The sequence below is a fragment of the Oratosquilla oratoria genome, chromosome 8, assembly GCF_046742065.1.
Source record: "Oratosquilla oratoria isolate Oo_2021 chromosome 8, ASM4674206v1, whole genome shotgun sequence".
NCBI lineage: Eukaryota > Metazoa > Arthropoda > Malacostraca > Stomatopoda > Squillidae > Oratosquilla > Oratosquilla oratoria.
In genome coordinates this window covers 36002138-36017137 of record NC_134784.1, presented here as the reverse complement: position 1 = coordinate 36017137, position 15000 = coordinate 36002138, and the positions used below count along the sequence as shown (strand labels likewise).

Genomic DNA, 15000 nt, shown 5'->3' with positions numbered 1-15000 from the left:
GTATATATATATAATACACACACACACACACACACACACACACACACACACACACACACACACACACACACACACACACACACACACACACACACACACACATTATATATTATAAAGGATTTGGATTGAGAACTCTTAAGACTAACAACGTTCATTTTTGTAAACAGACTTATTTGATTGGACAAGCGTTGACTGCACCATTTTGGAAACTGAACAAGAGGGGAGGAACATATTGTAATGGCAAGATAATAAACTCGCTGGAAGTGTGGAAGCTTGGGTCTGTACTCTCAAAACACACACACACACACACACACACACACACACACACACACACACACACACACACACACACACACACACACACACACACACACACACACACACACACACACACACACACACACACACACACATGATTTTTGTCAGCAATAAACAGGACTTCCAACCTTGGGCCTGGGGACAGAATCGCACCAAAGAGGAGGAGGAGGAGGAGTCATGCTCGAGGTTTTGGTCAAGGAGAATGAAGGAGGAATTCCGCTGTAACCAAACGGAGGAATAGTAGAAGTTGAAAGTGATATAATCAGCATCCTTTTCTGAATGAAGATAGTCGTCAAAGAACACTGAATGTGGTGCAAAAAGGGATGGTGTTATTAAAAGAGTATTAATATCCTATTATTAAAAAATGTCTTAATATAGTGCTCGTTCGAAGGCTCTTGTCTAACTTTGCAAAAAAAATTTTTTTTTATCATTTTGACACTGAACTAGCATATACGTGTCTTGTCAAATTTGTCTATATAGCAATGTTCGATATTTGGGTATAACTTTTTGTCCGACTTCTCTGTATTTCAAATTTCCTGTTTTATTCTATCTACTTAATGTCTCTTTATCTCCTGAAAATGGCACTGTGACTGCATCTATAGCTTGTGGAATAACAAGCCTGACACTAGAATTTTGCACTTCAAAAAAGTCGTCAGCGTGCGTCTTTCGCAATGCTAAATGTCGACATTTATGGGCTTGTCACTGATTGGCTATGCAAGGCATGTCTCGACAACCAAATCAGTCGTATATAATTGCTGGACGTACTTATTTTTAATTAACAACAAAAGATGAAGATTTATTTAAAAATTCCTTTCTCGAATAAGTACTATGACGCCCCCAGTGGACTGTGTACGTTATGCCGTGTTGTTCACTGAAACCAATTTTTTTCTTCAGAAGTCCACACCCTTAATATTTTGAAAATGTTCCTCAGACATTAACTCATAGAAATTTGGTGGAACTGTTAGAATTTAGTAATATAATTATGATTTAAAGAATAATTCTACGCGCTGAAAATATTTATGACCCCCCCCTCCTAGGTAGTGTGGGAAGTGGCGTTTAGAAGTGTACACTGTTTCAGACGACACAATAGGCTACTCGTATTGTCGTGGAGGAGGGAATGAGCACGATGTGTTTTGTATGGTCATTATTTTGATTTAAGTGAGATCACCTGGATATCTCTGGGATGAGCAGATTGGAGACGTAACGACATAGCTACGAGGGTGAGGTGTGTCAGGGGGAAGGGTTGGGGGGGGGGTCAACCACTTCATGGGGCTCGGAGCGGAGGGGTAGGGGTGGGATGGTGGGGTGCATAAAAGTGAAGGTCGTTCATCACGGCGCAAAGTCGACTCGTCAGTTATATTAAAGTATGGCGGTCATCTGTCTTGTTGTGTGATGTGATTGAAGTAAATCGAATGGGTAGGATACTTTGTGCTTTTGTAACCTGGTTGCTTGAATGGCGATGCGCGATGCGTGGGGCCCTTGTCGACAAGTTGGCAGAAGAGATGGCTGGATGCAGGCTCGGCGTCTTAATGGCCCCAGCAGACGCTGGGATTCCACAGTCCCGTCACGACTATTGCGTTGACTGCCACTGCAGCATTATTTTTGTTTTCCCGATATCCTTGGGTTATAAGTATCATCCAAATTATCGTACGATTTACAAATTTGTGGGTATGCTCGTAACATTTAATGACCAGTTCATTTGATATTCGACATTTTTGCCTTGCCTCATCCCAAAGACCCTTTACTACCTTAAAACAAATTTGCAGGAATTCTTGTTCGTATCCCATGGCCAATTTTTTCCTTGTACGTTATCTAAGCTCTGTGGTAGATTGAACTAGATTTCTGCACGAGAACTGGGTTAAAACTCGCTGCATCTTGCCATATTTTTGTAATTGACAGGTGACACTAAACGTAATTCCCCAGCCCAGGCTTATACCGAAAACCATTGGAAGATTGTGTATATTCATACTCGTTTTACTGGAAGTTTCCGCTGGCAGGTGGGCTTGCGACATCTTCCCAGAAAAGTGGCTGTCATACAGATGAATGAAATGGCTTGGTGTTAGCCAGAATAAAAGGAAAACTAGCTCAGTATGTAACTGATTTGAAATGGAGATGAGTGGAGCTTGATATAGAAGGGCACATGCACGTGTACTATTTATTCATTCGTTCATATATATATATATATATATATATATATATATGTATATATATATATATTGGTGATGTCGCCTCTCTCTTCTTTCTTCCACTGTGGGAATTTCCAACTTGTTCAGTCTCATCTCGTATGATCTGTCGTCTAGACTTTTTTGAGTTGACACTCATTGTATTCTCTCAAATTTTCTTGTGTATTTCCGTTTGCGTGGGAACCACACTACTGCTCATTCAAATATAAGGCGGATAAATTTTTAATCTTTTTAATCATAACTTCATCACTATGGTGAAATGTCGATGCTCTATTTCTCTACATCTTGTATTATCTGTTCCGTTATCTTGTTGATAACCTTTTCAGGTGATAACTCATGACCAAGCCTTCGAGGTCATCTTTCATCGTCTATGTTTTGTGAAATTTTAGTTTTCCATTGTCCAAGACCAGCATCGGCTCACACTTTAAGGGTTTTCACACTGAGCTATTCTTCCTCTCATAACCTCCAACCTCCATTTTAATAACTTTAATATGATCTTCGCTTTCAGAAATCTAGAGTTATCTAAGAACATTTCAACAATAAGGCTAACATTCCTACAAGTTTGCAATCTCTTAATCCATCATACAGCTTTGCTGTAACGGGAAAATAATTTGATATTTGAAAAAATAAATATTGCAATCGAAGTCGTTTTACTCAAACTCTCAACTTAAGAACGACTTGATGGAGCATTTAGTCTCGCTAAGCTAATTAAAAAAGACTGCAATTTTTTCGCTGAATATTTTGTTTATTTTGTTTCCAGCGACATGACTAAGCAAATATTCGCGCCCAGCTTGTTTGCACACAACGCCTAGATTATGAAAAGACAGTGTAAATTTAAGAATGTTACGAATTGCTACAGGAAGAACTAGACCAGGTTAATTGGAACCATGATTAGAAAATAACGTTTTAATAGAAAAATGCAGCATTTTGGAAGTGAGAGGAGATCATGGGTGAATTGCAGAAGCAAAGGAAGGCTGTACCATGGAGCCTAAAGTATTTTGCCCCTCCCCCCCCAAAAAAAAAAAGAAAAAAAGAAAAAGAAAAAACACGGGAGAGACAAACCTGTCGACGGCCATAAACTGTTGCATTTAATGATATTAATGAAGACCCGTAAAATCAAATCTTACATTCCCTGAATACACAGTAGCAGTGTGGTCCTCATACAAAAGGAGAGGGTTAGCTGGAAGAATTTCCAACCTAGCCGACCGAGGAAAATTGAAGACTATTGCCCACATTGGAAGAAAAGAAAAAGAGTCGACACAATTCTTGCGTTTAGAGGTATGGAAGGTGTGGGTCAGATTGACAAAGAATATATGTTAGTATGTGACGAAAAAACATTTTGAAGACGTAAAATGAAGAAAAATTATTTTTTGAAGGACGTTAGGTAATAATGTGTTCCATACAGATGCAATTGTTTGTGGAATAAATTAAAGGAAACAGTCCGTGCGGACAACGTACATTTAGAACAAAGTCACGCACGCGCACACACACACGCGCGCGCGCGCATACAAACACGCCCATAGATCGGTCATATACGAGCTCTGAGGTCTCTTTCGGGAGGGAAATTTCGATCACGAGTCCAACACGTGATCCAAAGACCATGGTGAAACGCACGCGCGCGCGCATACACACACACAAACACGCGCGCGCGCATACACACACACAAATACGCGCGCGCGCACACACAAACGCGTACGCACATGCACACACATTGGCTCGAGGTGCCCTAAACACAAAGTACCTGAACACCACCAAGCGGGTTTGTGTCGGTCGAATAAAATCGCCCGGATCGAATCGTTGTCGAGATGGAATCCGACCCTCTTGGCCCCAAGGTGTGGTTTCCCATTCCTATCCTGAATCGATCACGTGGTATCAGAACCCAATGATCTTTCAGACTTTCATCATGTGTCACTCCTAATGTGTTTATTTTTGTTCGTATTTCTTTTGTGGTTTTCAGTCCCTGAACAACCGTGGAGGCAAGTGCCGTCTCGAGATTCATTGATAAGAAAGCCAAACACGCATATGTCCGGCAGTGCTTCTGAAGGAACTTTGGGCTTTTGTTTGTGGATTATTAACGGAAATCTTTTTTTTTCTGTGTCACTGATCAGCAGTAGAATTTATATTTTGTCAGGAGTAATCGGTGTTTCGTGGACAAAATCCCACCGGAGAGATGGTGGAGTCACAGAGGAAGTGGTCAAAGAGGGCAGGTAGGAGGACTGAGGGATGACAGGTTAAAAAGTGGCCTGCATTCTTTTCGAGTGAAGATGAGTCTTGAACGAATGATACTGTGGTCCGTGGGGGTGTCACTAAAGTCCATCAAAGTATTGGTTGCAATGGGACGTATGGTGACAGTACTCCACACGAGGATTAGGAACAAGAATGGGAAGAACAGGAGGAAAAGGAGGAAGGAGAAGGGAAGAAGACGAGAGAAAGGAAGAGGTGGATATGAAGTAGCCTGTGAAAAATGTGTGTATGGGTGTGGGGTGGTGGTAATTGAAGTCACTAGAGATATTTGGTCCGGTTCAGAAACCGAGTACCAGCCCCACAGGGAAGCACTTTCAGGTGAAGGTGTTCATAACCTTCGAAGGCTGGAAACTGTTTTCCAGGGGAAGTCGATGGGATGAAATGTGGTAGGCATGGAAAATGTACAATAATTATACAGTAAATGTACAAGTAGATATACAAGAATCGTTGAAGCTGGTAACGATTGATTTCAAACCATAAAACAAGAGAAGTAACACGGACGATCGACGTCTGCGGAGGGTTCGTTTCGAGAAAGGAGTGGGAGGGAGAGTGGGAATACATCCGGGTAGCAGACGCACAGAGCCAGCCAGCCAGCCAGCCAGCCAGCTAAACTCGCGACTCTGCGAGTGGATAGCTGGTTGATTTTCTTTGGTTGCCTGAGTGGGTGAATGGGTAAATGAGTAGTAGTAGTGGATTAAGAAAAAATAAAATAATGAAGGTTGTAATGTATAATGCATGGTGCTGTCTTGTAAGCACGTTCAGGTACATTACTATATTTGTGTGTGTGTGTGCGTTTGTGTGTGCGCGCGCGCGCGCGTGTGTGTGTGCGGTGGGATGGGAGAGGCCACTTTCGATAAGAGGATTATAAATTCGAGAAAGTGTGACAAATTATGGTCTCCATGGATCAGGACAGCTCTGATATCTGGCATTTGCTAGATCTGCTATGACATATGTACAAGGTGTCAGCGTAGCGAGCGGGTTTATGTAATTTTGGAAGATGCCGTACGCCTTCCCCGAACTTCACTTTATTTATTTCGTCGTATAGAGCAAAGATGGATGATGAGCTAAGAGATAGTAAGCCTATACAAATATTAAGACATATTGTTGAAATGTTGGGAAGCCAAGATGTAGGATGTGGGATGGAAAATAGCCACGTGTGATTTTACTCCTTCAGGGGACATGACTTGAAATTGCGTGAAAGGGCAAGTCGCCTAACACCAATGTTTTGGTTTTAGTGTAGTTTGATTTCATCAGCAGTTGTTATATCGACATTTATTTTTTACTTTTATCTTAGAGGTTTGAAGATGTAGTCCGTCTTGGATTGAATTTTTGTTTAACCTATTTATTCACTTGTTTATTTGATTAATTAATTTTGTGCGTGTTTCATAACTGTTGGCGGGCTCACCTATAGAGAACATTCTTTCTGGGTTGGGTTAATGTCTGTGTTGTATTAATGTGGGACTTTTGATGACACTGGCCGGAAGTTGGAGTCCCCTCGGGTAACTCTGAGTTATGCTCGTGATGTCCTGCCTTCCTCCAGTGATCAAAGTTTGCTGTCGATTATATAGGGTGGCCGTATTGTCCTTAGGCAACCGAACTTTCAACAAGAACCTTGCACTTTCTTCAGATTTATTCCACAATTTAATATCTACCGTGAAAATATATCTTCAACGTTCTCTAAACATTATTAGTTTCTTTTAACGTGTGCGAGCGAGCAAGCTAATGCAAATATGCACGTGTCCATGCCCATCTCTACCTGGGCCACTGTCGACTTTCTCTCCATGAGAGCGCCTGCGCGCAGCGACCCACAACGGGGGTGGGGTGGGTGGTCGGTGAAAGTCGGTTGATCTCGCAGGGTTGCAGTGCCGGCTGGACGCTCGATGTGAAAGGCGACTTAATTTCTTCGCAAGTTGTGATGCCTTTGTTTAAGATGTGATGGGAAAATGGAACCAAGGAAATAGTGCACGCATTGGGCCTGTTTTGAGAATTTCATAGGGTATGTGGAATTTTCATAGGTTTGGAAAAGGTGGAAATCCGCAGTCATGAAAATGAAGCGTAATTTAGGCCCGTGGAGTTGTCAATAAATCCTAGTCACTTCACTGTGCTACATGACCATAGCCTACAAAAATTCAAGCCTGAACTAGTTAATATGTATACAAAAATATATTGTATTTCTTAGAACACCTTGATAGTTTTAGCATTATTTTGTATTTTATCTTTTTATTTCTATTTAGATAATTTGTATACTTATTTGTATATTTATTATTTTTTAAATGCAAATACTGTATGTACGGTTAATTGCATATAGGTTAATATTTTTCCACTGGACGACGTCAACGGTTGCCGAAGACCGTTTCTCGGAAGGTTTCCCTAGCTAACCCCCCCCCCCACCGCTTCCCGACCTAATGGTTGAATTTTGATAAAAAAAAATTATAACAGCTCGTAAAGTTGCTTGTTAATGCAAGCCTCGTTACGCCTGCAATCTTCTCTCCACCTGACTGGTCTCATTTCCATGGTTCCTGTCTAGTCAGTAACTCACTAACCCCGTCCTACCTTGTCCCACTATTCATCCAGACCACAAGATGTTACCAGTTACTTAAGGGCCGTGGGTCGCTTACTAGAGACCTGGGGGTAACGGATTGATTGTTTGACCTCTGTATTCATGTCTGCACTCCTTAGCTTTGTCTCCATCATCATCGGGAATTCCAGTTTCGCATTCATAAATCGTAGTTAGGATAAGTATGTGATGCCTCGGCGTCCATTACCAGAAGCCCAACTGTGGGTGGCTGTGGTCCTCGTGCCCTCTGAAAAGAAATGTTGGACTTATGTATTCCTGTCAATGGCCAAGAGTAGTTTGTGTAGGGTAGCAGTTGACAGCTCTTACATGTGAAAAGGTAGAAGGAAGAAGTCGAAGTTGGTCGACATAACAACAATGATAATAATAATAATCAGAAAAGAGGCACCTGTGCGAAACACTCGCTTCCTTAGTTTAAAAATGGGGGAATGGAGTACATTAAAGAACCACAAGTATGTGTTACGTTTTAGGAAAATAAAAATATGTTGGAGCAACATACAACAAAATGGTATCCAGTCAAATCGCACCCGCACTCGAGAGGACTATTTTTACACCTTGAATCTCCCGCGTGCAGAGGCAGCTGACCATGTTCAATCGTCGCAACACTGCCATAGAGTGATGAATATTATTATCATAATATGGGCCTCGTTTATACAGAACCCGAGGCACAGAATTGAGGGCGATTTGACCCGAGGACGATGTAGTATGAACGGGGACGAAGTGACCAGAGGACAATATGACACGGGGACGAAGTAACCAGAGGACAATATGACACGGGGACGATCTGACCGGTAACCAACAAAATACCATCACAACAACAGTACAGTGTCATAAACAACCACACAAAAAATCTACAGCAACAAGAAAAACACTAAAGATATACACAGACACTACTCACCATTCACCAGCAGACGCCCAATTTTCCACCTGAAATATTGGTCTCGGGGCAATAAAGATTTGATAAACATTCTAGGACGCACCGTGACGTCACAACAGTATATGAAGGAACACATAAACCCTAAAGCCAAACAGATCACCTACGAACTGAACATCCCTTGACGGAAAGATTGAACCCTGGAAAAGAATCAAAACGCATACCTTCCTCCACCATGGATTCAAAGAAGGCTACCAACACACCGCATACAAATCTCGCATAAGTACTGGAAGGCTTCAAAGAACACTAGCGTGAAATTCTCCCATTACTCCTCGTCTACTTCTTTCACCTTCAGTCTTATTTGTCATAATATAGTCAATATATATATATATAGCCACATCCTGTCAAGCAAGACTAGAAAGTGAAACCCACAACGACGACGACGGAAAAATTGTTGACAAACTTTCGAACAGGTACAGAACGACCATCTACCTCGTGCAGTGAACCCCTGGGTCGCCAAGGATTTGTGAATTTATTATTTTTCCAATATTTCTATTAAAGACATTATAAGTAATGATACTGTATTAGAATACCTAGACCAGAAACATCCCAGCACAACATTATAGACATAGACAACCTAATTGTCGTTTTTAGAAGTACAGTTATTTTAAAATTTGAACCAAAAATTTTTTTTAGGGTATGGGTCGCCATGATCGATTAGGACATGATTTTGGGTCGCTGCATTAGAAGGTTAAAAATCTACTGGGTGTTAAAGGATTGAACTACAGGATCTCCCAAGGAGTATTACCTCACCAAACACTTATTCGCACACGAGCTCCCCACACCAAATCCGGAGAACAAGATCAGGGCGCCCACGCATGCAGATAACCTAACAATAAAAGTTCAGTACCGAAACAACAAAACAGCCAAAAACACTCGATGGACTGGAAAACTGGCGGACACAAAATAGGACGTCCGCATCCTTTCGGAAGCTCTCCGTGACTGGTCACCTCTCGTCTGCCCTGGTGATTTGAAGCGTGCTGGTCCTGCAGTCGCTTATTCGTGACTTCGAATCCCGCACTTCTGATTCCCAGCAGTGATTGGTGATTACTTGCCGCAATACGGCAAAGTTGACGGCTTCAGCCGCAGCTAATTAGTACCTCATGGCGTAGTAGGCTCCTCATCACCTTCTCCCTTTGGTCTAAAACCCAAAGATACAGGGCCTCGTGTTTGATACACACACAATCCATATACCACACATTGGAAATGTGAATACTTATGAGCAATCGACTGCAGGAACACTTTCATTGTTTACAAAGATCAGGAGGCGCTGAGTAGCTGCGGCCGAAGCCGTCACCTTTGCCCTAGTATGCAAGTAACAGTCACTGCTGGGAATCTGAAAGAAGTGCGGGACTCGAGCCCATAATGAAGCGAAAGCGAGACAAGCAGGCTTCCGAATATACTACTATATTATAGCGCACGTTAGAGTAAGAACCACGTTTAACTGCATCCACAGCATGGTATATTTATATATAAATACGAAAACAGAGATAGCCTACAGAAAACAATATAAATCCTAAAGAATAAAGACTAGCTGTACAAAAAGAGAGAGGTCGTCTGTCCAAGATTTCTGTAACTCTCCCCTCACACATCACAGCCCCACACACAAAATAGCCCCAGGGGTATTTTACTGCAGCATCGACAATAACCTATCCCTAGCATCCCACAATACGTCCACAGTATAGCATAGAAACACAGAAAAAAAGACTACCAAATTGTATACTCCGGGTTTCCCCAGAAATCAACGTAGCAGAGAAGTCACTCCCAAAACATGCAAGAATTTCAATGGTGCGCATGCCTTCAGGTGTTCGCCCCACACGAAAAGATGACAAACGCGAAATCTTCATAGTGGAAGATTCCAGTAGCTTTCTCTGGCCACAGTTATCCTGAACCGGGGTAACGGATTTATTTAAATTTCTCAGGCTTAATTTGTTCTTGAATGATATTTTTTCTTTCGGTTCTTTAAATTCAGTTTATGCGACCCATCCTGTGGTCACTACAATCACTGTACATAATTATGTGCTAGTACTTGCGACTTGTCTGCATCGCTTTCCATCACGCTTTAATTAAATCACCATTGTTACAAAAGTCACCTGTGGGAAAATACCGTCAGGTTATTCAGTCACTGAAACAAAAGTAATTTGTAGAAAAATGATATTCTCTTCAGAAGTTTGTGTCGATTTACAACCAACGGTGTGTCGGTGTTGTCCCCATCGTCGCTGTTCTAAAGTGATTAAAGTAAATATTATATTTAGTGGTTAAGGTTAGGTTATATTTGTAAGCTCCGTCTATTTCCAGACGTACAGGAGTGTTACCAAGGCAACCTATGGTTAATTGTGCCCTTTGAAAACATATCGATATTCGTAAAAAAAAAAAAATCGTCATAACATGCTTAATGGCGGGGGCTTGCTTCAAGCGTAACGCCGTGCAAGCTCTCTTGGTTGTGGAGTTGTCTGCTTGGAAAGGCGTGACGTGGGAGGAAAGGGTATTATCGCTGGAACCTGCGAAAAGTGTGCCACAATTCTATATAGGATGGATTTATGAACTCGAGAGTAGTCATCGCACGAGTCCATTAGTTATCGACTTGTCCGTCGAGGTGGCGTTTGTCGTGAGGGCATTTTGGTTTCTTGAGTTAAATAGAATTTGTTTAGTACTTCATCGTAGCGAAAGGTGATAAGGAAAAAAAACATTTGATGGAATACAATATTACCTTAGGTACGTTTAGGTGAAGGTATTGTCGTTGATGCTGTAAGCTTTGTCGTTGTTGTAAAATATTGTGTTCGATGCTGTGAATTGAGGTGGAAGATGTCAGTGTCGTGGTGTTGTAAATTTAAACGAAGATTGTCGTTGGTGCAGGAGGTGTATATGTAGACAGAAAAAATGCTTTCAGTCGAGCGCTGGGGTCGAACGTGTTCGCGGGCGTATTGGTGGGGAAAGTTAGCGGAAGAAGTAGACTCAAAGCCTAACATAACTTCTTCATTGGCTGGCCTACATCTCGAGGGAGTGGAGGTGACTAGAAACATAGAAATGTTCACTTCTACTGTATTGATATCGAAACAAATGTTCACTTCTACTGTGTTGATATCGCATAGGAGGATATCGTTGTCAGGATAATTAGACCGTGGATTCGATGGCGCTGACGTCAATAGCGGGCTAAAGTGTAAATTTTTATGATGCGTAGGGGTTTACGTGTGAACCATTCCCCGTGATGCTGTGCACATACATTTTTACAAATGGTTGGGAGTTAGCGGTATTTTTATGCATGCCAAAGTATACATGCTTGTTGACGTCGAAACTGTGTAATATATATATATATATATATATATATATATATATATATATATATATATATATATATATATATATATATATATATATATATAATTATGCAAAAGTGGCATACGTGCCTGTTGACGCTGTCGACTTCCAAAGCTCACGCCCTTTTTTTTCGGGATTCTTCCGTTAACCGATGGATGACAGTCTGAAATCTTGTCCAGATTTCCCCCCTTCCCCGACGATTGTGCCCCCATCTAGCGGTGCACATGGGTATAAAGATGTATTTGTTTTATGTGTAGATTTATATAAACATGTTACCATCATAATCTTATCGAGACATTGGAAAAAAAGTGATCACTGGCAATATAACTACATTGCTGAACAGAATTATTTTATCATCTTGCGTATTGGTGACCTGCATTGTGGTGCAGGAGAAAGTAAGCTTTGTGCAGCCTTGTCTAATGTTCCATTTTGTCGACAGCCACGGGGACAAGACGACCTTCTCCTGCCGAGGTCTACGGTTGTGTGTAGACTGGTTCAGGGCGCGGGGCCACACCGAGATCACCGTCTTCGTTCCCAGGTGGCGGAAGGAGACGTCGCGGTGGGATACGCCCATCACAGACCAGGAGGTCCTACTCGAACTCGAGCGCGAACACTGCCTCGTCTTCACGCCTTCACGAGTGTTCGGGGGCAAACGCATCGTGTCCTACGATGACCGATATATCTTGAAGGAAGCAGCCGCTACTGGTGGTATCGTGGTCAGCAATGACAACTATCGTGACTTAGCGAACGAAGCCCAGTTCCGTCGAGTTGTGGAGGAGAGTATTCTTATGTACTCTTGGGTCAAGGGACGCTTTGTACCTCCCGACGACCCGCTGGGCAGAAACGGTCCCACCCTCGATGCCTTTCTCCGCCGTGCACGGCCCCAGGACCCTCACAAGGCGCTGTGCCCGTACGGCCGCAAGTGTACTTACGGAAACAAGTGCAAATACATCCACCCGGAACGCGGAGCTGCTCCCATCAAGTCTGTGACGGAATTACTGCAGGAGCAGGTTCAGCGCCACTACCACGACAAGGCCAAGAGTATTGCAGATGGTAGCACATCGGGCCAAGGTGGGTTGTACTTATTTCCCCTGCTTTGTGGAGATGAAATTGCCATTTGTGTTGCATGTATAAGCTTTACATTTAGATATTTCGGGACTCGATCATTTCTTGTGCTGTTAACTGTAAATATTTTTGGAATTTGATTTGCTGTGCCATTAACTTTACCATATCTACATATTTTGGGCACTTGATAATTGTGGATGGCATGAATGGTAACAAATTTGTTAACACGGACATTTCAGCCATAGCAAATGTCATCTTTTTCAGTGATGCATAATTGAAATTGGTTTGATGATTGTTATCATCTTAGTGTCACACATGATTATTTCTTGGGTTGTTTACAGGTGCAGTCAAGAGTAACTCACTTCCTGCAGTATCCAGTGACAGTGACATAAAGAAAAAGCCCTTAACCAGGACTCAGTCAACAGTTCCTACCGTTTCTGTGACTCTCCCAACTGCCCTCACGCAGGAAGCACCAACGCAGGACATGTCTGAGCCCCCTCCACCAACATCATCACCCATTCATCGTCAGATTTTGCATCCAGGCTCTTCACTTGATGCGCACCTGATGGAGCCAGGACCCTTAGATCCTCACCGGGCTCACATGTACAAAAGTGAGTCATCCCTGTATCCAATGTATGCAGCACAAAACCCTCAAGTTACTCCGGGAGGTACTTGGAGTTGGAAAGGACAACACAGTGACAGCACAGCACAGCAACAACAACAGCAGCAGCAACAAGAACAGCAGCAGCAGCAGGGCCTCACCCAGCAGCACAGTTTTAGTAGTCAACTTCCCTTGGGCAAACAGTTGTCTGATCCTGATTCTGCCTCAAGTGAGAACCCTCACCGTAAGCTGCATCGTCAGTTAACTTTGAATCCTACATATGATGTGAGGCTGTACAAGATTAAAGGCTTCAGAGAACCTCCCCCAGAGAGATTTACTCTACCAGGAAGAAGCCCAAGCCAAGAGTCACAGTCCCAGCCACCAAATCAACAGCCTCAGCAGCCACAAGCCCCACCATCTCCCAGTAGGTCTCATAAGGGTGATCTTGATCACTTCATGCCCTACAGCCGGCAAGGTTCTACCTGCCAGCGTGCCTCCCCAAGTTACACTTCACCATATGGCAGTCGTGAGCACTTGGCACCAGCTCTACATCAGCCCCTGGGACGGCATTCCTCAACACAAGAGGGTAGCCGTCTCATGTCCTTACCCCCACACATGTATCCTCCATACTCTCACCCCTATGTCACCCGCAATGCATCAGCCCCTACACCTATTTGGGGGGCAGGACAGCAGCAACAACAGCAGCAGCAGCAACAACAGACTACCCAAGGACCATCCTTGATCACTCGCCTGAATTCTACTTCAGACACACAGCTGAATGTTTATGGATGCAACAGTGACTCTACCCAATATCTAGGTGATGTGTTTGATGATAATTCTCTTCGGCCTCCAGCCTATCACCCCCCACCCTCTACTGCTCACCACACATTGTCTCCTAGTGCAGGAGCTCCATCACCTGGGCCCATTGGCTCTCGACCCATGTCTCCACAGCAACAGCAGCAGCAGCAACAACAACCGCCACAGGTGAGGAGTCCACATCACTCAGTGTCAGTTGCACACTTGGGTGCACCTCTGATTGGAGCACAGCTACATCCTTCTGTTGGGAGCAGTGGGAGTAACAGCAGTGGCAGCAGTTCAGTTCCTCACAGCCCTAGTTACACCATGCCACTCACAGCAGCTGCTAGTCTTGAGGACACAAGACTTAAAGTTTTCTACCACCTTTCACAGCTGTTCCCTGAGGCACAAGTCCGTGCTGTACTCACACGATATCCTGATGAAACAGATCCACAGAAGATATGTGCAGCCATCTTGGCCCTTAATAGTGGACAGTCTTGAAAAGCTCTACAAGGGTTCCAAGAAGAGTGAATTGTTTAAATGCACCTTATTTGGGTAGGATTAATATGACGTCTGCATTTGCTATGTAGAGTGGTCATATGTGTAAAATTAATGTGTGCATTTTCTTTGTATGATCGCACGCTTAGGCTCACTCATGTATATGTGTGTGCTTGTGTATGTCTATGCAGTTTTTGTGCTTATATAAGTTCACATTTACATATTTATGTATATAATATGTGTTTCTTTTTTGGTTCTGACAACTCCCCTGAAACTGGGTGGGGATGGGGAGAAGGGGCGTCCCAGTTGTGTTTACCTAATTGTATTTTCATAATTGTAATTTAGAGGAGGAACCAATGATAGGTACTTGCTAGTGGTGATTCTGGAAGCTGGATGTGAGAGAATCATGTCCCTGCTGTTCATCTTCAGAACTCAACACTTTCACCTCCACATGGAGGTGCATAGTGGA

The 15000-nt window shown here is 43.0% G+C and overlaps 1 protein-coding gene across 7 annotated transcripts in view; it reads left to right on the top strand.

Moving 5' to 3' along the window:
* LOC143027691 (uncharacterized) overlaps positions 1–15000 on the top strand; it is a 46682-nt gene that overhangs the window by 30076 nt on the left and 1606 nt on the right. For all 7 annotated transcript variants that reach the window (XM_076189135.1, XM_076189134.1, XM_076189141.1 and 4 more), the window contains 2 exons: positions 12012–12643; positions 12979–15000. The exon at positions 12979–15000 is cut by the window's right edge and continues 1606 nt beyond it. In XM_076189135.1, the coding sequence (XP_076045250.1) occupies positions 12012–12643; positions 12979–14534 (2188 nt within the window). In that variant the 3' untranslated portion in view covers positions 14535–15000. The remainder of the gene's footprint in view (positions 1–12011; positions 12644–12978) is intronic.